At 68.1% G+C, this 25,783-nt stretch overlaps 2 protein-coding genes across 4 annotated transcripts in view; one reads left to right on the forward strand and one right to left on the reverse strand.

Moving 5' to 3' along the window:
* The window catches only part of map3k12 (mitogen-activated protein kinase kinase kinase 12), a 50,906-nt gene extending 32,690 nt beyond the window's left edge, over window positions 1-18,216 (forward strand). The window contains exons 11-13 of the mRNA XM_041182524.1: window positions 13,289-13,359; window positions 16,400-16,691; window positions 18,084-18,216. Of these exons, the coding sequence (XP_041038458.1) occupies window positions 13,289-13,359; window positions 16,400-16,691; window positions 18,084-18,185 (465 nt within the window). The 3' untranslated portion in view covers window positions 18,186-18,216. The remainder of the gene's footprint in view (window positions 1-13,288; window positions 13,360-16,399; window positions 16,692-18,083) is intronic.
* Window positions 18,217-20,796: 2,580 nt separating this feature from the next.
* LOC121275108 (poly(rC)-binding protein 3-like) overlaps window positions 20,797-25,783 on the reverse strand; it is a 158,451-nt gene continuing 153,464 nt past the window's right edge. For 2 of the 3 annotated variants that reach the window (XM_041182522.1, XM_041182521.1), the window contains exon 13: window positions 24,633-24,947. In XM_041182522.1, the coding sequence (XP_041038456.1) occupies window positions 24,665-24,947 (283 nt within the window). In that variant the 3' untranslated portion in view covers window positions 24,633-24,664. Of the gene's footprint in view, window positions 20,994-24,632; window positions 24,948-25,783 lie in introns of those variants that run through there. The other variant, XM_041182523.1, reaches the window with a different exon arrangement.

The raw sequence follows: 25,783 nt of genomic DNA on the forward strand, positions 1-25,783 counted from the left end.
TCTCTCTGTCTCCGCCGCTCCCGCTCTCTCTCCCTCCGCCGCTCCCGCTCTCTCTCCCTCCGCCGCTCCCGCTCTCTCTGTCTCCGCCGCTCCGTCTCTGTCTCTGTCTCCGCCGCTCCCGCTCTCTCTCCCTCCGCCGCTCCCGCTCTCTCTCCCTCCGCCGCTCCCGCTCTCTCTCCCTCCGCCGCTCCCGCTCTCTCTCCCTCCGCCGCTCCCGCTCTCTCTCCCTCCGCCGCTCCCGCTCTCTCTCCCTCCGCCGCTCCCGCTCTCTCTCCCTCCGCCGCTCCCGCTCTCTCTCCCTCCGCCGCTCCCGCTCTCTCTCCCTCCGCCGCTCCCGCTCTCTCTCCCTCCGCCGCTCCCGCTCTCTCTGTCTCCGCCGCTCCCGCTCTCTCTGTCTCCGCCGCTCCCGCTCTCTCTGTCTCCGCCGCTCCCGCTGTCTCCCTCCGCCGCTCCCGCTCTCTCTCCCTCCGCCGCTCCCGCTCTCTCTCCCTCCGCCGCTCCCGCTCTCTCTGTCTCCGCCGCTCCCGCTCTCTCTGTCTCCGCCGCTCCCGCTCTCTCTGTCTCCGCCGCTCCCGCTCTCTCTCCCTCCGCCGCTCCCGCTCTCTCTCCCTCCGCCGCTCCCGCTCTCTCTCCCTCCGCCGCTCCCGCTCTCTCTCCCTCCGCCGCTCCCGCTCTCTCTCCCTCCGCCGCACCCGCTCTCTCTCCCTCCGCCGCTCCCGCTCTCTCCCTCCGCCGCTCCCGCTCTCTCTCCCTCCGCCGCTCCCGCTCTGTCTCTGTCTCCGCCGCTCCCGCTCTCTCTCCCTCCCCCGCTCTCTCTCCCTCCGCCGCTCCCGCTCTCTCTCCCTCCGCCGCTCCCGCTCTCTCTCCCTCCGCCGCTCCCGCTCTCTCTCCCTCCGCCGCTCCCGCTCTCTCTCCCTCCGCCGCTCCCGCTCTCTCTGTCTCCGCCGCTCCCGCTCTCTCTCCCTCCGCCGCTCCCGCTCTCTCTCCCTCCGCCGCTCCCGCTCTCTCTCCCTCCGCCGCTCCCGCTCTCTCTCCCTCCGCCGCTCCCGCTCTCTCTCCCTCCGCCGCTCCCGCTCTCTCTGTCTCCGCCGCTCCCGCTCTCTCTCCCTCTGCCGCTCCCGCTCTCTCTGTCTCCGCCGCTCCCGCTCTCTCTGTCTCCGCCGCTCCCGCTCTCTCTCCCTCCGCCGCTCCCGCTCTCTCTGTCTCCGCCGCTCCCGCTCTCTCTGTCTCCGCCGCTCCCGCTCTCTCTGTCTCCGCCGCTCCCGCTCTCTCTGTCTCCGCCGCTCCCGCTCTCTCTGTCTCCGCCGCTCCCGCTCTCTCTGTCTCCGCCGCTCCCGCTCTCTCTGTCTCCGCCGCTCCCGCTCTCTCTCCCTCCGCCGCTCCCGCTCTCTCTGTCTCCGCCGCTCCCGCTCTCTCTCCCTCCGCCGCTCCCGCTCTCTCTGTCTCCGCCGCTCCCGCTCTCTCTGTCTCCGCCGCTCCCGCTCTCTCTCCCTCCGCCGCTCCCGCTCTGTCTCCCTCCGCCACTCCCGCTGTCTCCCTCCGCCGCTCCCGCTCTCTCTGTCTCCGCCGCTCCCGCTCTCTCTGTCTCCGCCGCTCCCGCTCTCTCTGTCTCCGCCGCTCCCGCTCTCTCTGTCTCCGCCGCTCCCGCTCTCTCTGTCTCCGCCGCTCCCGCTCTCTCTCCCTCCGCCGCTCCCGCTCTCTCTCCCTCCGCCGCTCCCGCTCTCTCTCCCTCCGCCGCTCCCGCTCTCTCTGTCTCCGCCGCTCCCGCTCTCTCTGTCTCCGCCGCTCCCGCTCTCTCTGTCTCCGGCGCTCCCGCTCTCTCTCCCTCCGCCGCTCCCGCTCTCTCTGTCTCCGCCGCTCCCGCTCTGTCTCCGCCGCTCCCGCTCTCTCTCCCTCCGCCGCTCCCGCTCTCTCTCCCTCCGCCGCTCCCGCTCTCTCTCCCTCCGCCGCTCCCGCTCTCTCTGTCTCCGCCGCTCCCGCTCTCTCTCCCTCCGCCGCTCCCGCTCTCTCTCCCTCCGCCGCTCCCGCTCTCTCTGTCTCCGCCGCTCCCGCTCTCTGTCTCCGCCGCTCCCGCTCTGTCTCCCTCCGCCGCTCCCGCTCTCTCTCCCTCCGCCGCTCCCGCTCTCTCTGTCTCCGCCGCTCCCGCTCTCTCTGTCTCCGCCGCTCCCGCTCTCTCTGTCTCCGCCGCTCCCGCTCTCTCTGTCTCCGCCGCTCCCGCTCTCTCTGTCTCCGCCGCTCCCGCTCTCTCTCCCTCCGCCGCTCCCGCTCTCTCTCCCTCCGCCGCTCCTGCTCTCTCTCCCTCCGCCGCTCCCGCTCTCTCCCTCCGCCGCTCCCGCTCTCTCTGTCTCCGCCGCTCCCGCTCTCTCTGTCTCCGCCGCTCCCGCTCTCTCCCTCCGCCGCTCCCGCTCTCTCTCCATCCGCCGCTCCTGCTCCCTCTCTGTCTCCGCCGCTCCCGCTCCCTCTCTGTCTCCGCCGCTCCCGCTCTCTCTGTCTCCCTCCGCCGCTCCCGCTCTCTCTCCCTCCGCCGCTCCCGCTCTCTCTGTCTCCGCCGCTCCCGCTCTCTCTGTCTCCGCCGCTCCCGCTCTCTCTGTCTCCGCCGCTCCCGCTCTCTCTGTCTCCGCCGCTCCCGCTCTCTCCCTCCGCCGCTCCCGCTCTCTCTCCCTCCGCCGCTCCCGCTCCCTCTCTGTCTCCGCCGCTCCCGCTCTCTCTGTCTCCCTCCGCCGCTCCCGCTCTCTCTGTCTCCGCCGCTCCCGCTCCCTCTGTCTCCGCCGCTCCCGCTCTCTCTGTCTCCGCCGCTCCCGCTCCCTCTGTCTCCGCCGCTCCCGCTCTCTCTGTCTCCGCCGCTCCCGCTCTCTCTGTCTCCGCCGCTCCCGCTCTCTCTCCCTCCGCCGCTCCCGCTCTCTCTCCCTCCGCCGCTCCCGCTCTGTCTCCCTCCGCCGCTCCCGCTCTCTCTGTCTCCGCCGCTCCCGCTCTCTCTCCCTCCGCCGCTCCCGCTCTCTCTGTCTCCGCCGCTCCCGCTCTGTCTCCCTCCGCCGCTCCCGCTCTCTCTCCCTCCGCCGCTCCCGCTCTCTCTCCCTCCGCCGCTCCCGCTCTCTCTCCCTCCGCCGCTCCCGCTCTCTCTCCCTCCGCCGCTCCCGCTCTCTCTCCCTCCGCCGCTCCCGCTCTCTCTCCCTCCGCCGCTCCCGCTCTCTCTGTCTCCGCCGCTCCCGCTCTCTCTCCCTCCGCCGCTCCCGCTCTCTCTGTCTCCGCCGCTCCCGCTCTCTCTGTCTCCGCCGCTCCCGCTCTCTCTGTCTCCGCCGCTCCCGCTCTCTCTCCCTCCGCCGCTCCCGCTCTCTCTCCCTCCGCCGCTCCCGCTCTCTCTGTCTCCGCCGCTCCCGCTCTCTCCCTCCGCCGCTCCCGCTCTCTCCCTCCGCCGCTCCCGCTCTCTCTGTCTCCGCCGCTCCCGCTCTCTCTGTCTCCGCCGCTCCCGCTCTGTCTCCCTCCGCCGCTCCCGCTGTCTCCCTCCGCCGCTCCCGCTCTCTCTGTCTCCGCCGCTCCCGCTCTCTCTGTCTCCGCCGCTCCCGCTCTCTCTGTCTCCGCCGCTCCCGCTCTCTCTGTCTCCGCCGCTCCCGCTCTCTCTGTCTCCGCCGCTCCCGCTCTCTCTCCCTCCGCCGCTCCCGCTCTCTCTCCCTCCGCCGCTCCCGCTCTCTCTCCCTCCGCCGCTCCCGCTCTCTCTCCCTCCTCCGCTCCCGCTCTCTCTGTCTCCGCCGCTCCCGCTCTCTCTGTCTCCGCCGCTCCCGCTCTCTCTGTCTCCGGCGCTCCCGCTCTCTCTGTCTCCGGCGCTCCCGCTCTCTCTCCCTCCGCCGCTCCCGCTCTCTCTGTCTCCGCCGCTCCCGCTCTGTCTCCGCCGCTCCCGCTCTCTCTCCCTCCGCCGCTCCCGCTCTCTCTCCCTCCGCCGCTCCCGCTCTCTCTCCTCCGCCGCTCCCGCTCTCTCTCCCTCCGCCGCTCCCGCTCTCTCTGTCTCCGCCGCTCCCGCTCTCTCTGTCTCCGCCGCTCCCGCTCTCTCTGTCTCCGCCGCTCCCGCTCTCTCTGTCTCCGCCGCTCCCGCTCTCTCTGTCTCCGCCGCTCCCGCTCTCTCTGTCTCCGCCGCTCCCCGCTCTCTCTCCCTCCGCCGCTCCCGCTCTCTCTGTCTCCGCCGCTCCCGCTCTCTCTGTCTCCGCCGCTCCCGCTCTCTCCCTCCGCCGCTCCCGCTCTCTCTCCATCCGCCGCTCCCGCTCCCTCTCTGTCTCCGCCGCTCCCGCTCCCTCTCTGTCTCCGCCGCTCCCGCTCTCTCTGTCTCCCTCCGCCGCTCCCGCTCTCTCTCCCTCCGCCGCTCCCGCTCTCTCTGTCTCCGCCGCTCCCGCTCTCTCTGTCTCCGCCGCTCCCGCTCTCTCTGTCTCCGCCGCTCCCGCTCTCTCTGTCTCCGCCGCTCCCGCTCTCTCTCCCTCCGCCGCTCCCGCTCTCTCTCCCTCCGCCGCTCCCGCTCTCTCTGTCTCCGCCGCTCCCGCTCTCTCTGTCTCCGCCGCTCCCGCTCTCTCCTCCGCCGCTCCCGCTCTCTCTCCCTCCGCCGCTCCCGCTCCTCTCTGTCTCCGCCGCTCCCGCTCTCTGTCTCCCTCCGCCGCTCCCGCTCTCTCTGTCTCCGCCGCTCCCGCTCCCTCTGTCTCCGCCGCTCCCGCTCTCTCTGTCTCCCTCCGCCGCTCCCGCTCTCTCTCCCTCCGCCGCTCCCGCTCTCTCTCCCTCCGCCGCTCCCGCTCTCTCTCCCTCCGCCGCTCCCGCTCTCTCTGTCTCCGCCGCTCCCGCTCTCTCTGTCTCCGCCGCTCCCGCTCTCTCTGTCTCCGCCGCTCCCGCTCTCTCTGTCTCCGCCGCTCCCGCTCTCTCTCCCTCCGCCGCTCCCGCTCTCTCTCCCTCCGCCGCTCCCGCTCTCTCTCCCTCCGCCGCTCCCGCTCTCTCCGTCTCCGCCGCTCCCGCTCTCTCTGTCTCCGCCGCTCCCGCTCTCTCTGTCTCCGCCGCTCCCGCTCTCTCCCTCCGCCGCTCCCGCTCTCTCCCTCCGCCGCTCCCGCTCTCTCTGTCTCCGCCGCTCCCGCTCTCTCTCCCTCCGCCGCTCCCGCTCTGTCTCCCTCCGCCGCTCCCGCTGTCTCCCTCCGCCGCTCCCGCTCTCTCTGTCTCCGCCGCTCCCGCTCTCTCTGTCTCCGCCGCTCCCGCTCTCTCTGTCTCCGCCGCTCCCGCTCTCTCTGTCTCCGCCGCTCCCGCTCTCTCTGTCTCCGCCGCTCCCGCTCTCTCTCCCTCCGCCGCTCCCGCTCTCTCTCCCTCCGCCGCTCCCGCTCTCTCTCCCTCCGCCGCTCCCGCTCTCTCTCCCTCCTCCGCTCCCGCTCTCTCTGTCTCCGCCGCTCCCGCTCTCTCTGTCTCCGCCGCTCCCGCTCTCTCTGTCTCCGGCGCTCCCGCTCTCTCTGTCTCCGCGCTCCCGCTCTCTCTCCCTCCGCCGCTCCCCGCTCTCTCTGTCTCCGCCGCTCCCGCTCTGTCTCCGCCGCTCCCGCTCTCTCTCCCTCCGCCGCTCCCGCTCTCTCTCCCTCCGCCGCTCCCGCTCTCTCTCCCTCCGCCGCTCCCGCTCTCTCTGTCTCCGCCGCTCCCGCTCTCTCTGTCTCCGCCGCTCCCGCTCTCTCTGTCTCCGCCGCTCCCGCTCTCTCTGTCTCCGCCGCTCCCGCTCTCTCTCCCTCCGCCGCTCCTGCTCTCTCTCCCTCCGCCGCTCCCGCTCTCTCCCTCCGCCGCTCCCGCTCTCTCTGTCTCCGCCGCTCCCGCTCTCTCTGTCTCCGCCGCTCCCGCTCTCTCCCTCCGCCGCTCCCGCTCTCTCTCCATCCGCCGCTCCCGCTCCCTCTCTGTCTCCGCCGCTCCCGCTCCCTCTCTGTCTCCGCCGCTCCCGCTCTCTCTGTCTCCCTCCGCCGCTCCCGCTCTCTCTCCCTCCGCCGCTCCCGCTCTCTCTGTCTCCGCCGCTCCCGCTCTCTCTGTCTCCGCCGCTCCCGCTCTCTCTGTCTCCGCCGCTCCCGCTCTCTCTCCCTCCGCCGCTCCCGCTCTCTCTCCCTCCGCCGCTCCCGCTCTCTCTGTCTCCGCCGCTCCCGCTCTCTCTGTCTCCGCCGCTCCCGCTCTCTCTCCCTCCGCCGCTCCCGCTCTCTCTCCCTCCGCCGCTCCCGCTCCCTCTCTGTCTCCGCCGCTCCCGCTCTCTCTGTCTCCCTCCGCCGCTCCCGCTCTCTCTGTCTCCGCCGCTCCCGCTCCCTCTGTCTCCGCCGCTCCCGCTCTCTCTGTCTCCCTCCGCCGCTCCCGCTCTCTCTCCCTCCGCCGCTCCCGCTCTCTCTCCCTCCGCCGCTCCCGCTCTCTCTCCCTCCGCCGCTCCCGCTCTCTCTCCCTCCGCCGCTCCCGCTCTCTCTGTCTCCGCCGCTCCCGCTCTCTCTGTCTCCGCCGCTCCCGCTCTCTCTGTCTCCGCCGCTCCCGCTCTCTCTCCCTCCGCCGCTCCCGCTCTCTCTGTCTCCGCCGCTCCCGCTCTCTCTGTCTCCGCCGCTCCCTCCCTCCGCCGCTCCCGCTCTCTCTCCCTCCGCCGCTCCCGCTCTCTCTCCCTCCGCCGCTCCCGCTCTCTCTCCCTCCGCCGCTCCCGCTCTCTCTCCCTCCGCCGCTCCCGCTCTCTCTCCCTCCGCCGCTCCCGCTCTCTCTCCCTCCGCCGCTCCCGCTCTCTCTCCCTCCGCCGCTCCCGCTCTCTCTCCCTCCGCCGCTCCCGCTCTCTCTGTCTCCGCCGCTCCCGCTCTCTCTGTCTCCGCCGCTCCCGCTGTCTCCCTCCGCCGCTCCCGCTCTCTCTCCCTCCGCCGCTCCCGCTCTCTCTCCCTCCGCCGCTCCCGCTCTCTCTGTCTCCGCCGCTCCTGCTCTCTCTGTCTCCGCCGCTCCCGCTCTCTCTCCCTCCGCCGCTCCCGCTCTCTCTCCCTCCGCCGCTCCCGCTCTCTCTCCCTCCGCCGCTCCCGCTCTCTCTCCCTCCGCCGCTCCCGCTCTCTCTCCCTCCGCCGCTCCCGCTCTCTCTCCCTCCGCCGCTCCCGCTCTCTCTCCCTCCGCCGCTCCCGCTCTCTCTCCCTCCGCCGCTCCCGCTCTCTCTCCCTCCGCCGCTCCCGCTCTCTCCCTCCGCCGCTCCCGCTCTCTCTCCCTCCGCCGCTCCCGCTCTGTCTCTGTCTCCGCCGCTCCCGCTCTCTCTCCCTCCGCCGCTCCCGCTCTCTCTGTCTCCGCCGCTCCCGCTCTCTCTCCCTCCGCCGCTCCCGCTCTCTCTGTCTCCGCCGCTCCCGCTCTCTCTGTCTCCGCCGCTCCCGCTCTCTCTGTCTCCGCCGCTCCCGCTCTCTCTGTCTCCGCCGCTCCCGCTCTCTCTGTCTCCGCCGCTCCCGCTCTCTCTGTCTCCGCCGCTCCCGCTCTCTCTGTCTCCGCCGCTCCCGCTCTCTCTGTCTCCGCCGCTCCCGCTCTCTCTGTCTCCGCCGCTCCCGCTCTCTCTGTCTCCGCCGCTCCCGCTCTCTCTCCCTCCGCCGCTCCCGCTCTGTCTCCCTCCGCCGCTCCCGCTCTGTCTCCCTCCGCCGCTCCCGCTCTCTCTCCCTCCGCCGCTCCCGCTCTCTCTCCCTCCGCCGCTCCCGCTCTCTCTCCCTCCGCCGCTCCCGCTCTCTCTCCCTCCGCCGCTCCCGCTCTCTCTCCCTCCGCCGCTCCCGCTCTCTCTCCCTCCGCCGCTCCCGCTCTCTCTGTCTCCGCCGCTCCCGCTCTCTCTGTCTCCGCCGCTCCCGCTCTCTCTGTCTCCGCCGCTCCCGCTCTCTCTGTCTCCGCCGCTCCCGCTCTCTCTGTCTCCGCCGCTCCCGCTCTCTCTCCCTCCGCCGCTCCCGCTCTCTCTCCCTCCGCCGCTCCCGCTCTCTCTCCCTCCGCCGCTCCCGCTCTCTCTGTCTCCGCCGCTCCCGCTCTCTCTCCCTCCGCCGCTCCCGCTCTCTCTCCCTCCGCCGCTCCCGCTCTCTCTCCCTCCGCCGCTCCCGCTCTCTCTGTCTCCGCCGCTCCCGCTCTCTCTCTCTGCGCCGCTCTCGCTCTCTCTCTCTCTGCGCCGCTCCCGCTCTCGCTCTCTCTCTGTCTGCGCCGCTCCTGCTCCCGCTCTCTCTGTCTGCGCCGCTCCCGCTCTCTCTCCCTCCGCCGCTCCCGCTCTCTCTCCCTCCGCCGCTCCCGCTCTCTCTCCCTCCGCCGCTCCCGCTCTCTCTGTCTCCGCCGCTCCCGCTCTGTCTCCCTCCGCCGCTCCCGCTGTCTCCCTCCGCCGCTCCCGCTTTCTCTCCCTCCGCCGCTCCCGCTTTCTCTCCCTCCGCCGCTCCCGCTCTCTCTCCCTCCGCCGCTCCCGCTCTCTCTCCCTCCGCCGCTCCCGCTCTCTCTCCCTCCGCCGCTCCCGCTCTCTCTCCCTCCGCCGCTCCCGCTCTCTCTCCCTCCGCCGCTCCCGCTCTCTCTCCCTCCGCCGCTCCCGCTCTCTCTCCCTCCGCCGCTCCCGCTCTCTCTCCCTCCGCCGCTCCCGCTCTCTCTCCCTCCGCCGCTCCCGCTCTCTCTCTCTGCGCCGCTCCCGCTCTCTCTCTGCGCCGCTCCCGCTCTCTCTCTGCGCCGCTCCCGCTCTCTCTCTGCGCCGCTCCCGCTCTCTCTCTGCGCCGCTCCCGCTCTCTCTCCCTCCGCCGCTCCCGCTCTCTCTCTCTCCGCCGCTCCCGCTCTCTCTCCCTCCGCCGCTCCCGCTCTCTCTCCCTCCGCCGCTCCCGCTCTCTCTCCCTCCGCCGCTCCCGCTCTCTCTCCCTCCGCCGCTCCCGCTCTCTCTCCCTCCGCCGCTCCCGCTCTCTCTCCCTCCGCCGCTCCCGCTCTCTCCCTCCGCCGCTCCCGCTCTCTCTCCCTCCGCCGCTCCCGCTCTCTCTCCCTCCGCCGCTCCCGCTCTCTCTGTCTCCGCCGCTCCCGCTCTCTCTGTCTCCGCCGCTCCCGCTCTCTGTCTCCGCCGCTCCCGCTCTCTCTGTCTCCGCCGCTCCCGCTCTCTCTGTCTCCGCCGCTCCCGCTCTCTCTCCCTCCGCCGCTCCCGCTCTCTCTGTCTCCGCCGCTCCCGCTCTCTCTGTCTCCGCCGCTCCCGCTCTCTCTCCCTCCGCCGCTCCCGCTCTCTCTCCCTCCGCCGCTCCCGCTCTCTCTCCCTCCGCCGCTCCCGCTCTCTCCCTCCGCCGCTCCCGCTCTCTCTGTCTCCGCCGCTCCCGCTCTCTCTGTCTCCGCCGCTCCCGCTCTCTCTGTCTCCGCCGCTCCCGCTCTCTCTCCCTCCGCCGCTCCCGCTCTCTCTGTCTCCGCCGCTCCCGCTCTCTGTCTCCGCCGCTCCCGCTCTCTCTCCCTCCGCCGCTCCCGCTCTGTCTCCCTCCGCCGCTCCCGCTCTCTCTCCCTCCGCCGCTCCCGCTCTCTCTCCCTCCGCCGCTCCCGCTCTCTCTGTCTCCGCCGCTCCCGCTCTGTCTCCCTCCGCCGCTCCCGCTCTCTCTCCCTCCGCCGCTCCCGCTCTCTCTGTCTCCGCCGCTCCCGCTCTCTCTCCCTCCGCCGCTCCCGCTCTGTCTCCCTCCGCCGCTCCCGCTCTCTCTCCCTCCGCCGCTCCCGCTCTCTCTCCCTCCGCCGATCCCGCTCTCTCTCCCTCCGCCGCTCCCGCTCTCTCTCCCTCCGCCGCTCCCGCTCTCTCTCCCTCCGCCGCTCCCGCTCTCTCTCCCTCCGCCGCTCCCGCTCTCTCTCCCTCCGCCGCTCCCGCTCTCTCCCCCCGCCGCTCCCGCTCTGTCTCCCTCCGCCGCTCCCGCTCTCTCTCCCTCCGCCGCTCCCGCTCTCTCTCCCTCCGCCGCTCCCGCTCTCTCTCCCTCCGCCGCTCCCGCTCTCTCTCCCTCCGCCGCTCCCGCTCTCTCTCCCTCCTCCACTCCCGCTCTCTCTGTCTCCGCCGCTCCCGCTCTCTCTGTCTCCGCCGCTCCCGCTCTCTCTCCCTCCGCCGCTCCCGCTCTCTCTGTCTCCGCCGCTCCCGCTCTCTCTGTCTCCGCCGCTCCCGCTCTCTCTCCCTCCGCCGCTCCCGCTCTCTCTCCCTCCGCCGCTCCCGCTCTCTCTCCCTCCGCCGCTCCCGCTCTCTCCCTCCGCCGCTCCCGCTCTCTCTGTCTCCGCCGCTCCCGCTCTCTCTCCCTCCGCCGCTCCCGCTCTCTCTGTCTCCGCCGCTCCCGCTCTCTGTCTCCGCCGCTCCCGCTCTCTCTCCCTCCGCCGCTCCCGCTCTGTCTCCCTCCGCCGCTCCCGCTCTCTCTCCCTCCGCCGCTCCCGCTCTCTCTCCCTCCGCCGCTCCCGCTCTCTCTGTCTCCGCCGCTCCCGCTCTGTCTCCCTCCGCCGCTCCCGCTCTCTCTCCCTCCGCCGCTCCCGCTCTCTCTCCCTCCGCCGCTCCCGCTCTCTCTCCCTCCGCCGCTCCCGCTCTCTCTCCCTCCGCCGCTCCCGCTCTCTCTCCCTCCGCCGCTCCCGCTCTCTCTCCCTCCGCCGCTCCCGCTCTCTCTCCCTCCGCCGCTCCCGCTCTCTCTCCCTCCGCCGCTCCCGCTCTCTCTCCCTCCGCCGCTCCCGCTCTCTCCCCCCGCCGCTCCCGCTCTGTCTCCCTCCGCCGCTCCCGCTCTCTCTCCCTCCGCCGCTCCCGCTCTCTTTGTCTCCGCCGCTCCCGCTCTCTCTGTCTCCGCCGCTCCCGCTCTCTCTGTCTCCGCCGCTCCCGCTCTGTCTCCCTCCGCCGCTCCCGCTCTCTCTGTCTCCGCCGCTCCCGCTCTCTCTCCCTCCGCCGCTCCCGCTCTCTCTGTCTCCGCAGCTCCCGCTCTCTCTGTCTCCGCCGCTCCCGCTCTCTCTCCCTCCGCCGTTCCCGCTCTCTCTCCCTCCGCCGCTCCCGCTCTCTCTCCCTCCGCCGCTCCCGCTCTCTGTCTCCGCCGCTCCCGCTCTCTCTCCCTCCGCCGCTCCCGCTCTCTCTCCCTCCGCCGCTCCCGCTCTGTCTCCCTCCGCCGCTCCCGCTCTCTCTCCCTCCGCCGCTCCCGCTCTCTCTGTCTCCGCCGCTCCCGCTCTCTCTGTCTCCGCCGCTCCTGCTCTCTCTGTCTCCGCCGCTCCCGCTCTGTCTCCCTCCGCCGCTCCCGCTCTCTCTCCCTCCGCCGCTCCCGCTCTCTCCCTCCGCCGCTCCCGCTCTCTCCCTCCGCCGCTCCCGCTCTCTCTGTCTCCGCCGCTCCCGCTCTCTCTGTCTCCGCCGCTCCCGCTCTCTCTGTCTCCGCCGCTCCCGCTCTCTCTCCCTCCGCCGCTCCCGCTCTCTCTCCCTCCGCCGCTCCCGCTCTCTCTCCCTCCGCCGCTCCCGCTCTCTCTCCCTCCGCCGCTCCCGCTCTCTCTCCCTCCGCCGCTCCCGCTCTCTCTCCCTCCGCCGCTCCCGCTCTCTCTCCCTCCGCCGCTCCCGCTCTCTCTGTCTCCGCCGCTCCCGCTCTCTCTCCCTCCGCCGCTCCCGCTCTCTCTCCCTCCGCCGCTCCCGCTCTGTCTCCCTCCGCCGCTCCCGCTCTCTCTGTCTCCGCCGCTCCCGCTCTCTCTGTCTCCGCCGCTCCTGCTCTCTCTGTCTCCGCCGCTCCCGCTCTGTCTCCCTCCGCCGCTCCCGCTCTCTCCCTCCGCCGCTCCCGCTCTCTCCCTCCGCCGCTCCCGCTCTCTCTGTCTCCGCCGCTCCCGCTCTCTCTGTCTCCGCCGCTCCCGCTCTCTCTGTCTCCGCCGCTCCCGCTCTCTCTGTCTCCGCCGCTCCCGCTCTCTCTCCCTCCGCCGCTCCCGCTCTCTCTCCCTCCGCCGCTCCCGCTCTCTCTCCCTCCGCCGCTCCCGCTCTCTCTCCCTCCGCCGCTCCCGCTCTCTCTCCCTCCGCCGCTCCCGCTCTCTCTGTCTCCGCCGCTCCCGCTCTCTCTGTCTCCGCCGCTCCCGCTCTCTCTGTCTCCGCCGCTCCCGCTCTCTCTCCCTCCGCCGCTCCCGCTCTCTCTCCCTCCGCCGCTCCCGCTCTCTCTCCCTCCGCCGCTCCCGCTCTCTCTCCCTCCGCCGCTCCCGCTCTCTCTCCCTCCGCCGCTCCCGCTCTCTCTGCCTCCGCCGCTCCCGCTCTCTCTGCCTCCGCCGCTCCCGCTCTCTCTCCCTCCGCCGCTCCCGCTCTGTCTCCCTCCGCCGCTCCCGCTCTCTCTGGCTCCGCCGCTCCCGCTCTCTCTCCCTCCGCCGCTCCCGCTCTGTCTCCCTCCGCCGCTCCCGCTCTCTCTCCCTCCGCCGCTCCCGCTCTCTCTCCCTCCGCCGCTCCCGCTCTCTCTCCCTCCGCCGCTCCCGCTCTCTCTCCCTCCGCCGCTCCCGCTCTCTCCCTCCGCCGCTCCCGCTCTCTCTGTCTCCGCCGCTCCCGCTCTCTCTGTCTCCGCCGCTCCCGCTCCCTCTCTGTCTCCGCCGCTCCCGCTGTCTCTCCCTCCGCCACTCGCGCTCTCTCTCCCTCCGCCACTCACGCTCTCTCTCCCTCCGCCATTCCCGCTCTCTGTCTCCACCACCCCCACTCCCGCTCTCTCTCCCTCCTCCACTCCCGCTCTCTCTCCCTCCGCCACTCCCGCTCTCTGTCTCCGCCACCCCCGCTCCCTCTGTCCCCGCCACTCCCGCTCTCTCTGTCTCCGTCGCTCCCGCTCTCTCTGTCTCCGACGCTCCAGCTCTGTCTCCGCCACTCGCGCTCTCTCTGTCTCCACCAACTTGCTCTCTCTGTCTCCGCCGCCCCGCTCTCTCTGTCTCTGCCGCCCCCGCTCTCTCTGTCTCTGCCGCCCCCGCTCTCTCTGTCTCTGCCGCCCCCGCTCTCTCTGTCTCCGCCACTCCCACTGTCTTTGTCTCCGCCACTCTCGCTCTGTCTCCCCCACCCCCTTCATTCCTCTCTCCCTCCGCTACCCCACTCTCCGTCTCCGCCACTCCCTCTCTTCCTCCTCCAACATGTTCTCTCCGTCTCCCCCACCCCCGCCCTCTCTATCTCCCCTGCTCTCTGTCTCTGCCACCCCCTCTCTCTGACCCTGGGGCGAGAAACTGATCCGGACAGGGACTATCCTCGGGGCAAGCGACCGGTCTGGATGGGGACTGTCCTCGGGGTGACCGACTGATCCGGGGGTGGGGAGAGTGACCGATCCGGACAGACGGGGAGACTGACCGATCCGGACAGACGGTGCTGGAAGGGGTTAATTCTGCTGTGAATTTTCCTGGTGTTTATTTCCCACAGAAAAGAGGGATATCCTCGGAGGAGGAGGAGGGGGAAGTGGACAGTGAGGTGGAGTTTCCTCGCAGACCCAGGTGAGAATCTGGACCTGATCCACTTCGCGCTGACATCATCGTTTCCACCCCCCCCACCCCACACACACCCCCACCCCCACCATCCCCCCCACCATCCCCCACACCCCTCATCCCCCACCCTACACCACCCACACTCCCCCACCCACACCCACCCCCACACCCTCACACCCCCCCATCCCCCTCGCTCAGACTCCCGCTTGTCCCCGTCTATCTGGGGGCTGGGTGTCTGCGTGAGGGGGGATAGGAGGGTCAGCGCTGAGGGAGGGTCAGTTCTGAGGGAGGGTCAGTGCTGAGGGAGAGCTGTGCTGTCGGAGGGTCAGCGCTGAGGGAGAGCCGCACTGTCGGAGGGTCAGTGCTGAGGGAGAGCCACACTGTCAGAGGGTCAGTGCTGAGGGAGAGCCGTGCTGAGGGAGGGTCAGCGCTGAGGGAGGGTCAGTGCTGAGGGAGAGCCACACTGTCGGAGGGTCAGTGCTGAGGGAGAGCCGCACTGTCAGAGGGTCAGTGCTGAGGGAGAGCCGCACTGTCGGAGGGTCAGTGCTGAGGGAGAGCCGCACTGTCGGAGGGTCAGTGCTGAGGGAGAGCCACACTGTCAGAGGGTCAGTGCTGAGGGAGAGCCGCACTGTCGGAGGGTCAGTGCTGAGGGAGGGTCAGCGCTGAGGGAGGGTCAGCGCTGAGGGAGGGTCAGTGCTGAGGGAGAGCCGCACTGTCGGAGGGTCAGTGCTGAGGGAGCGCCGGACTGTCGGAGGGTCAGTGCTGAGGGAGAGCCGCACTGTCGGAGGGTCAGCGCTGAGGGAGAGCCGCACTGTCGGAGGGTCAGCGCTGAGGGAGAGCCGCACTGTCGGAGGGTCAGCGCTGAGGGAGAGCCGCACTGTCAGAGGGTCAGTGCTGAGGGAGAGCCGCACTGTCGGAAGGTCAGTGCTGAGGGAGGGTCAGCGCTGAGGGAGAGCCGCACTGTCGGAGGGTCAGTGCTGAGGGAGCGCCGCACTGTCGGAGGGTCAGTACTGAGGGAGCGCCGCACTGTCAGAGGGTCAGTGCTGAGGGAGAGCCGCACTGTCAGAGGGTCAGTGCTGAGGGAGAGCCGCACTGTCGGAGGGTCAGTGCTGAGGGAGGGTCAGCGCTGAGGGAGGGTCAGTGCTGAGGGAGAGCCGCACTGTCGGAGGGTCAGTGCTGAGGGAGCGCCGCACTGTCGGAGGGTCAGTACTGAGGGAGCGCCGCACTGTCGGAGGGTCAGCGCTGAGGGAGCACCGCACTGTCGGAGGGTCAGCGCTGAGGGAGTGCCGCACTGTGGGAGGGTCAGTGCTGAGGGAGTGCCGCACTGTCGGAGTGTCAGTGCTGAGGGAGTGCCGCACTGTGGGAGTGTCAGTGCTGAGGGAGAGCCGCACTGTCGGAGGGTCAGTGCTGAGGGAGTGCCGCACTGTCGGAGTGTCAGTGCTGAGGGAGTGCCGCACTGTCAGAGGGTCAGTGCTGAGGGAGAGCCGCACTGTCGGAGGGTCAGTGCTGAGGGAGCACCGCACTGTCGGAGGGTCAGCGCTGAGGGAGAGCCGCACTGTCGGAGGGTCAGCGCTGAGGGAGAGCCGCACTGTCGGAGGGTCAGCGCTGAGGGAGAGCCGCACTGTCAGAGGGTCAGTGCTGAGGGAGAGCCGCACTGTCGGAAGGTCAGTGCTGAGGGAGGGTCAGCGCTGAGGGAGAGCCGCACTGTCGGAGGGTCAGTGCTGAGGGAGCGCCGCACTGTCGGAGGGTCAGTACTGAGGGAGCGCCGCACTGTCGGAGGGTCAGTGCTGAGGGAGAGCCGCACTGTCAGAGGGTCAGTGCTGAGGGAGAGCCGCACTGTCGGAGGGTCAGCGCTGAGGGAGGGTCAGTGCTGAGGGAGAGCCGCACTGTCGGAGGGTCAGTGCTGAGGGAGCGCCGCACTGTCGGAGGGTCAGTACTGAGGGTGCGCCGCACTGTCGGAGGGTCAGCGCTGAGGGAGCACCGCACTGTCGGAGGGTCAGCGCTGAGGGAGAGCCGCACTGTCGGAGGGTCAGCGCTGAGGGAGAGCCGCACTGTCGGAGGGTCAGCGCTGAGGGAGAGCCGCACTGTCGGAGGGTCAGCGCTGAGGGAGAGCCGCACTGTCGGAGGGTCAGCGCTGAGGGAGAGCCGCACTGTCAGAGGGTCAGTGCTGAGGGAGAGCCGCACTGTCGGAAGGTCAGTGCTGAGGGAGGGTCAGCGCTGAGGGAGAGCCGCACTGTCGGAGGGTCAGTGCTGAGGGAGCGCCGCACTGTCGGAGGGTCAGTACTGAGGGAGCGCCGCACTGTCGGAGGGTCAGTGCTGAGGGAGAGCCGCACTGTCAGAGGGTCAGTGCTGAGGGAGAGCCGCACTGTCGGAGGGTCAGCGCTGAGGGAGGGTCAGTGCTGAGGGAGAGCCGCACTGTCGGAGGGTCAGTGCTGAGGGAGCGCCGCACTGTCGGAGGGTCAGTACTGAGGGAGCGCCGCACTGTCGGAGGGTCAGCGCTGAGGGAGCACCGCACTGTCGGAGGGTCAGCGCTGAGGGAGCACCGCACTGTCGGAGGGTCAGCGCTGAGGGAGAGCCGCACTGTCGGAGGGTCAGCGCTGAGGGAGAGCCGCACTGTCGGAGGGTCAGTGCTGAGGGAGAGCCGCACTGTCAGAGGGTCAGTGCTGAGGGAGAGCCGCACTGTCGGAAGGTCAGTGCTGAGGGAGGGTCAGCGCTGAGGGAGAGCCGCACTGTCGGAGGGTCAGTGCTGAGGGAGCGCCGCACTGTCGGAGGGTCAGTACTGAGGGAGCGCCGCACTGTCGGAGGGTCAGCGCTGATTGAGCACCGCACTGTCGGAGGGTCAGCGCTGAGGGAGAGCCGCACTGTCGGAGGGTCAGCGCTGAGGGAGAGCCGCACTGTCAGAGGGTCAGCGCTGAGGGAGAGCCGCACTGGCTGCCCTGGGTGGAGGAGGTCTGGCCGTGAGGTGTGGGGGGGGGAGGGATGTTCGGAGTTGCTGGAGGGAGTCTCGGGATAACACAGGAGAATCTCCCTCTTTCTCCCCCCCCCCCAGGAGGAGCGATTGCCTCAGCACCTGTCAGTCTCTGTCCACCTTCAGCTCGGAGAACTTGTCTGTGTCGGACGGGGACGAGGGGAACACCAGCGACCTCTCCCACAGCTGCACCCCGGACGTACTGAGCACCAACACGGACCAGCGATCGGAGGACGTTCTCTCCCAGAGCTCGGAGATCCCCGTCGACCTGCCGCTGCAGTCCGACGGCCTGTCGGAGAAGGAGGCGGCGCTACAGCAAGTCCGGAGCCAGGTCTCGGCCGGGAGGCTTTGTCCGCTGGATGTCCCGGCGCAGGTGGGTGCGAAACGGGAACACCCCCCCCCCCCAAACCCTCTGATTCCCCTGGGGACGGGCACTGGGAACTGGGATGGACGCCGGGAACCGGGGATGAGGGCCGGGAACCGGGGATGAGCGCCGGGAACCAGGACGGGCGCCAGGAATTGGGATGGGCGCCGGGAACCGGGATGGGCGCCGGGAACCAGGGGTCGAGGGCCAGGAACCGGGGGATGATGACCGGGAACCGGGACAGGTGCCAGGAACCAGGGGACGAGGGCCGGGAACCGGGGACCGGGATGGGCACCGGGGACGAGGACCGGGAACCGGGGACTGGGATGGGCACCGGGGACGAGGGCCGGGAACCGGGATGGGCGCCAGGAACCAGGGGACGAGGGCCGGGAACCGGGACAGTTGCCGGGAACTGGGACGGGCGCCGGAACAGTCGCCGGGAACTGGGACGGGCGCTGGAACAGTCGCCGGGAACTGGGGACGAGGGCCAGTAACTGGGGGACGAGGGCCGGGAAAGTCACCGGAAACCGGCACGGGTGCCAGAAACCGGGGGACGAGCGCCGGGAACTGGGATGGGCACTGGGACAGTCGCCGGGAACCGGGATGGGCACCAGGAACCGGGGGACGAGGTTCGGGAACCGGGATGGGCGCCGGGAACCGGGGGACGAGGTTCGGGAACCGGGACAGTCGCCGGGAACCGGGGGACGAGGTTCGGGAACCGGGATGGGCGCCGGGAACCGGGGGACGAGGTTCGGGAACCGGGATGGGCGCCGGGAACTGGGGGACGAGGTTCGGGAACCGGGATGGGCACCGGGACAGTTGCCGGGAACTGGGACGGGCGCCGGAACAGTCGCCGGGAACTGGGACGGGCGCTGGAACAGTCGCCGGGAACTGGGGACGAGGGCCAGTAACTGGGGGACGAGGGCCGGGAAAGTCACCGGAAACCGGCACGGGTGCCAGAAACCGGGGGACGAGCGCCGGGAACTGGGATGGGCACTGGGACAGTCGCCGGGAACCGGGATGGGCACCAGGAACCGGGGGACGAGGTTCGGGAACCGGGATGGGCGCCGGGAACCGGGGGACGAGGTTCGGGAACCGGGACAGTCGCCGGGAACCGGGGGACGAGGTTCGGGAACCGGGATGGGCGCCGGGAACCGGGGGACGAGGTTCGGGAACCGGGATGGGCGCCGGGAACTGGGGGACGAGGTTCGGGAACCGGGATCCGGGGGACCAGGGCTGGAGACTGTCCGGGAACCGGGCCGAGCGTAGTCAGGAGCTCCTGGGCAGACGCGACGGGCTGAATGGCCTCTCTCTCCGGGTTGTGCCGCCGATCCTACTGAACCTGTGTTTCCCTGTCTCTCTCTCTCCCCCACCCACCCCCCCTCCCAACCCCCCCAGCAGAACCCGCTCGCCTTGGAGGACTCGGACCTCGACGTTCCTGAGATGGATCAGCGTGGCTCCGGGGATTCGGGGAACGCACCTCGGAGTTCCTCGTCGTGGTGACCCAGCCCAGCCCAGCTCAGCGCCCCCACCCCCCCCAGGATGTAAATATCGGTTTGTTTTCCCTCCCCGGCGATGACCACCCCCCCCCGCCCCTGACCGACAGCAGCATAAAGCCAAGTCGTCGCTGCCCATCAGACACAGCTCAGAAACGGGACAGAATTACCCCCCCCAACCTGGTATCGGGGAGTATTACCCCCCCCCCCCAACCGGGTATCGGGGAGTATTACCCCCCCCCAACCGGGTATCGGGGAGTATTACCCCCCCACCGGGTATCGGGGAGTATTACCCCCCCAACCCCCCACCGGGTATCGGGGAGTATTACCCCCCCCCCAAACCCCCCACCGGGTATCGGGGAGTATTACCCCCCCCACCGGGTATCGGGGAGTATTACCCCCCCCACCGGGTATCGGGGAGTATTACCCCCCCAACCCCCCACCGGGTATCGGGGAGTATTACCCCCCCCCAACCCCCCACCGGGTATCGGGGAGTATTACCCCCCCCACCGGGTATCGGGGAGTATTACCCCCCCCCCACCGGGTATCGGGGAGTATTACCCCCCACAACCGGGTATCGGGGAGTATTTGGCTGCTCCCCTGGTTTGGGGGGGGGGGGTGGTGCAGAGGGTAACGCGGTGACTCTCCTGCTGCTTCCGTTCAGAGAGAGAGACCACGACTGTGAACACTTCCGGGCGCTGAAGGAGATCTCCGCACAGACACACCGACAGCGCCAGGGACGGTCAGGATGTGTAACCCTGGCCACCCCCACCGTGGGCGGGGAGGGGAGGGGGCTTAGGGTCCCCCCACCCCCCCCCTCCCCTCCACCGGCGATACCTCACCTCGCCGCACTCGGACACACCATCGACTACACTCGGTCTGTGACCACTGGGTCCCCACAATAAACTGCAGCTTTTTACAACAACCACTCAACCAGCTCGTGTGTCAATCCAGGCCAACAGGGTCAGGGGGGAGTGGGAGGGGAGGGAGAGGGAGAGGGAGGGGAGGAGGGAGGGAGGGGAAGGGGAGGAGGGAGGGAGGGGACGAGGAGGGAGGGAGGGGACGAGGGAGGGAGGGAGGGAGAGGGAGGGGGAGGGGACGAGGGAGGGAGGAAGGGGAGGGGGAGGGGACGAGGGAGGGAGGGAGAGGAGACGAGGGAGGGAGGGAGGGAGGGGGAGGGGATGAGGGAGGGAGGGAAGGGGAGGGGATGAGGGAGGGAGGGAGGGGGGATGAGGGAGGGAGGGAGGGGGAGGGGATGAGGGAGGGAGGGAGGGGGGATGAGGGAGGGAGGGAGAGGGGACGAGGGAGGGAGGGAGAGGGGACGAGGGAGGGAGGGAGGGAGGGAGGGGATGAGGGAGGGAGGGAGGGAGGGAGGGGGGGAGGGGATGAGGGAGGGAGGGAGGGGGGGAGGGGGAGGGAGGGGACGAGGGAGGGAGGGGGAGGGGACGAGGGAGGGAGGGGAAGGGGAGGGGGAGGGGATGAGGGAGGGAGGGGACGAGGGAGGGAGGGGGAGGGGAGAGGGAGGAAGAGGGAGGGAGGGGAGGGGGAGGGGATGAGGGAGGGAGGGAGGGGACGAGGGAGGGAGGGGACGAGGGAGGGAGGGAGGGAGGGGATGAGGGAGGGAGGGGACGAGGGAGGGAGGGGGAGGGGATGAGGGAGGGAGGGGACGAGGGAGGGGAAGGGGAGGGGAGAGGGAGGAAGAGGGAATATAACAGCTGTTCCTTCATTGTCACCGGGTCACATTCCTGCAACTCCCTCCCTAACAGCGCCGTGCAGCGGCTCACCCCCGGACCCCCACCTTCTCGAGGGGGCAATTAGGGACGGGCAATAAATGCTGGGCCCAGCCCAACGCCACCCCACCCCCCCCCACCCACCCACCCCCCCGCAACACATCCCGGGAATGAGTAAGAGAAGGTTAACCCTCCCCCATCCTGTCCCCTGCCCTCTTCTTCCCCCCCACCCCACCCCACCCCCTCCCCATCCCCCCGCACCCCACCCCCGTCACCCCCCCCCAACCCCCCGAGTCCCCTCCCACCCCTGCCCCCACCCCCGTCCGCTCTCCTCCCCCCACCCCACTCCCTCCCTCCCTCCCCATCCCCCCCTGCCACCCCACACCCTCCCCATCCCCTCTCCTCCCCCCACCCCACCTGTCACCCCTCCCCTACCCCCCCATCCCCTCCCCTACCCCCGACACCCCTCTCCCCACCGCCACCCCCCCCCCCCCCCCCCCCCGTGGAATAAGGGCCAGAGACTCCCGAGCATCCAGTTCTGCTGTGCTTTTTTTATTAGAAAAAATCCAACATTACAGAGTTTCGATAAGACACCGGGAGAGAGAGAGAGAGAGAGAGAGAGAGAGAAAATCTGTTTCACTCAAATTACAATTCCTCCACAACTGAGGGGGGGGCTGTTGAGGGCTGGTGGTGGGGGGGGGGGGGTGGTGGTGTTTTCTTTCCTTTTAAACATCTCCTTCAAATTTAGAAACAAAAATAAAGCGAGAGAAAAAAAAATCCAACGAAAGGAAATAAACGGCGGGGTGGGTGGGGTTGGGGGTTGGGGTGGGGGGTGTGGCAATGGGTTGGATGGGTGGGTGGGTGGGTGGGTGGGTGGGTGATGGGGGGGTGGGGGGGGGGGAAAGAGGAGAAACAGTCGTATAAATTTAGCCCCAACAGGCGGAAGGAAGGGTCTTGGAAACTGCAGAGTGGATAAGGAATTTATTGACTGACTGCTGCACTGGGTGGGTGGGTGGTGGGCTGTAATTTACACGCCGCTGAGTAAATTTTATTGGCTGCCCAGTCCCGAGGCCTCAGAAGATAACCTAGAATATAGAGAATTAAGGAGAACTTTGTCTGAACAGTGTGTATATAATGCAGCAAGGCAGCCATGCTATGAGTCACTAGTACATCAGTTACACACCATGATCATACGAACTATTAAAATACAACAGCATTAACAGGGGAAGAAGGTTCGATCTGATCACTGACAGCAGGAGAGGCGGGGGGGGGGGGTGGTGGGGGGAGAGGGTGGGGGGGTGGGGGGTGCGGTGAGCTCCTGCCTGAATGACCAGCCAGGGTCGCGGGACCTTGGCGCTAACTGGAAGATCGAAACAGGAGACTGGGCTGGCTCTCTGGGTGAGGGTGGGAGTTGGGGGGGGTGGGGGGGTGATGGTGGGGAGTGCGAGTGGGGGGAAGGGTGAGGTGCAGGGGGGGAGCGGGAGTGGGGACGGTGCTGGGGGAAGGGTCGGGGGTCGGTGCTGGGGGAAGGGTCTTTGGAAACCGAGGTAAGAGTTCCTGTCGCTGATGGACAATCAGATTGATTCTGCTTCATTGTCGCATTCTGCAAGACAGATGCAGCTCTTGATCCCCCGCCCCCCACCTCTCTCCGGATCTCACTCAGGCCTCAAGTAAAGTTCCCCTCCCCACCTCACCCCTCACCCAGCTCCCGGTTTGGACTGTGAACGAACTGAAATCCCGTGAGCTGCAGGAAGAGGCAGCTCACAATTTGTTCCCACAAGCCACCTATCACATGTTAGCAGGGCCTTGCCCCCAGAGGGGACTGGTATTACTGTGCTCCCAGCACAGGGACTGTAAGATCAGGGCCTTGCCCCCAGAGGGGACTGGTATTACTGTGCTCCCAGCACAGGGACTGTAAGATCAGGGCCTTGCCCCCAGAGGGGACTGGTATTACTGTGCTCCCAGCACAGGGACTGTAAGATCAGGGTGTTCCCCCCCGCCCCCAGAGGGGACTGGTATTACTGTGCTCCCAGCACAGGGACTATAAGATCAGGGTGTTCCCCCCCGCCCCCAGAGGGGACTGGTATTACTGTGTTCCCAGCACAGGGACTGTAAGATCAGGGTGTTCCCCCCCGCCCCCAGAGGGGACTGGTATTACTGTGCTCCCAGCACAGGGACTGTAAGATCAGGGTGTTCCCCCCCGCCCCCAGAGGGGACTGGTATTACTGTGTTCCCAGCACAGGGACTGTAAGATCAGGGTGTTCCCCCCAGAGGGGACTGGTATTACTGTGTTCCCAGCACAGGGACTGTAAGATCAGGGTGTTCCCCCCCGCCCCCAGAGGGGACTGGTATTACTGTGCTCCCAGCACAGGGACTGTAAGATCAGGGTGTTCCCCCCAGAGGGGACTGGTATTACTGTGTTCCCAGCACAGGGACTGTAAGATCAGGGCCTTGCCCCCAGAGGGGACTGGTATTACTGTGTTCCCAGCACAGGGACTGTAAGATCAGGGCCTTGCCCCCAGAGGGGACTGGTATTACTGTGTTCCCAGCACAGGGACTGTAAGATCAGGGCCTTGCCCCCAGAGGGGACTGGTATTACTGTGTTCCCAGCACAGGGACTGTAAGATCAGGGCCTTGCCCCCAGAGGGGACTGGTATTACTGTGTTCCCAGCACAGGGACTATAAGATCAGGGCCTTGCCCCCAGAGGGGACTGGTATTACTGTGTTCCCAGCACAGGGACTGTAAGATCAGGGTGTTCCCCCCAGAGGGGACTGGTATTACTGTGTTCCCAGCACAGGGACTGTAAGATCAGGGCCTTGCCCCCAGAGGGGACTGGTATTACTGTGTTCCCAGCACAGGGACTGTAAGATCAGGGTGTTCCCCCCAGAGGGGACTGGTATTACTGTGTTCCCAGCACAGGGACTGTAAGATCAGGGTGTTCCCCCCAGTGGGGACTGGTATTACTGTGTTCCCAGCACAGGGACTGTAAGATCAGGGTGTTCCTCCCAGAGGGGACTGGTATTACTGTGTTCCCAGCACAGGGACTGTAAGATCAGGGTGTTCCCCCCAGAGGGGACTGGTATTACTGTGTTCCCAGCACAGGGACTGTAAGATCAGGGTGTTCCTCCCAGAGGGGACTGGTATTACTGTGCTCCCAGCACAGGGACTGTAAGATCAGGGTGTTCCCCCCCGCCCCCAGAGGGGACTGGTATTACTGTGTTCCCAGCACAGGGACTGTAAGATCAGGGTGTTCCCCCCCCCAGAGGGGACTGGTATTACTGTGTTCCCAGCACAGGGACTGTAAGATCAGGGTGTTCCCCCCCGCCCCCAGAGGGGACTGGTATTACTGTGTTCCCAGCACAGGGACTGTAAGATCAGGGTGTTCCCCCCCAGAGGGGACTGGTATTACTGTGTTCCCAGCACAGGGACTGTAAGATCAGGGTGTTCCCCCCCGCCCCCAGAGGGGACTGGTATTACTGTGTTCCCAGCACAGGGACTGTAAGATCAGGGTGTTCCCCCCCGCCCCCAGAGGGGACTGGTATTACTGTGTTCCCAGCACAGGGACTGTAAGATCAGGGTGTTCCCCCCCGCCCCCAGAGGGGACTGGTATTACTGTGTTCCCAGCACAGGGACTGTAAGATCAGGGTGTTCCCCCCAGAGGGGACTGGTATTACTGTGTTCCCAGCACAGGGACTATAAGATCTTTACAGACCTGTTTACTTGGGGGTGAAGTCACTCCACAGGCCAGTGAAGAGGTGGGTGAGGGGAGGGAGGGAAGAGGTGGGTGAGGGAGGGAGGGAGGGAAGAGGTGGGTGAGGGAGGGAAGAGGGTGAGGGAGGGAAGAGGTGGGTGAGGGAGGGAGGGAAGAGGTGGGTGAGGGAGGGAAATTTGGATAAACTCTTCGCATTAAAAACTCAATCACCGAAACAACTTCATTTCAAACCTCCCAGAAACTCTAAACCCCAACGTTTCTGATTCTAACTCCCTGGGCCTGGTCTGGCCCCCACTCCCCGCCCCCCAGGACCCTACCCCACCCTGGGCCGGTGGTGGGTGGGAGGGGGGTGGGTGGGATCAGTCCAGGGAGTGGGAAAGGCCCCACTCTACCCCACCCTGGGCCGGTGGTGTGTGTGGAGGGGGGGGGGGAGATCAGTCCAGGGACAGGGAACGAGGTGGAGAACTCTTATTGAGGCCGGAGCGAGGTCCCTTGTGTTTCGTTCAGTCCCCTCTTCTCTCTCTTGCGTGTGTGTGTGTGTGTGTGTGTGTGTGTGTGTGTTTTTTTAATAATAATATATATAAAAAAAAAGCAGATCCGCAAAACGCATTAAATTTTCTTCATGAAAAGACAAAGCAGGAGTGAACCGAGCGGAGAAATGAAAGGAGCAGTCTCTTCTGGAGCTTTCACAGCGGCACAGAAAAAGTGGAGAAACGATAAAAGCATTTCACAGAGAACAGGAGATTTCACCTCCTAGAGAATCAAAACCAAAAACTAAATCCACATTTTCTCTCAAATCTGTTTTGTATTTTTTTTTGTCTGTTTGGATTTTCATTCCTCTTTTAAAAAAAAGGAACGAAAGCAAATTTTTTTTTGTTTTTTTTTTTCCCGCAGGAAGCCACAATTTGCTCTGTGAGGGGTGGGGGCACGGGGCACAAAACCACCCCCTCCCCCACCACCGACCGCTTCCCCGCCCTCCCCCCCACCCCCCCAACCCCACCCCACCCCCCACCCCGCCCCCAACAACATCAAAAATCCGGCTGTCAGTACGGGGAGAACCGCTGCTTCTCCGATTTCTTTAGGATCTGGCTACCTGTGCCCACTTTGTCAGTCACACTGCCCGCCGACCCCTTGGAAGGCACCACATTCAGCGCCAGCAGCGGGACAGGTTTCATGCCAATCAGACCGGAGACATAAGGGCTGTTCGATAGAGGGGTAGGGAGGCTGCCCGGCAGGTCAGGGATCGACGCAGGGGTGGAGGAAGGGGTGTCGAGGTCAGGGGCGGCAACTGAGCCTTTCTGGCAGCTGGACTTAGCACTTTCTAAACTGTGGAGAGAGAGGAAGAGGAAACAAACGGATGGGTTGGGAAAAACACAGTAGGCAAGACACAAGGACAAACAGGTTCACATTAGAAAAACCAGGTACACGGTTAAGGCAAATGGAACGTCCAGGATAATTAAAGGGGCCTGACCGGCGAGGTTTGTCAGGAGCGCTAAGGTCAGCCGAGGCTGGCCCTGGTTATTACTGTTACTGTTATTGTTATTTACAGGGTTACCACCGCGGCTCTAGTCGCGTTAGGCACAGCCGCAAGGCAGTGAACAGGCATCTGCACACTCGCACACACGCATGCTCACACACACATGCTCTGACGCGCACACAGCCATGCACACGCACGCACATGTATATGCACACACCATCACGTACACACACACACACACCCCGCCACGTACACACACACCCCCGCCACGTACACACACACACCCCCCGCCACGTACACACACACCCCGCCACGTACACACACACCCCCCGCCACGTACACACACACACACACACACCCCCCGCCACGTACACACACACACACACACCCCCGCCACGTACACACACACCCCCCGCCACGTACACACACACCCCCCGCCACGTACACACACACACACACCCCCCGCCACGTACACACACACCCCCCGCCACGTACACACACACACCCCTCGCCACGTACACACACACACCCCCCGCCACGTACACACACACACCCCCCGCCACGTACACACACACACCCCCCGCCACGTACACACACACACACCCCCCGCCACGTACACACACACACACACACCCCCCGCCACGTACACACACACACACCCCCGCCACGTACACACACACACCCC

The sequence above is a fragment of the Carcharodon carcharias genome (assembly GCF_017639515.1).
Source record: "Carcharodon carcharias isolate sCarCar2 chromosome X unlocalized genomic scaffold, sCarCar2.pri SUPER_X_unloc_8, whole genome shotgun sequence".
Classification (NCBI taxonomy): Eukaryota; Metazoa; Chordata; class Chondrichthyes; order Lamniformes; family Lamnidae; genus Carcharodon; species Carcharodon carcharias.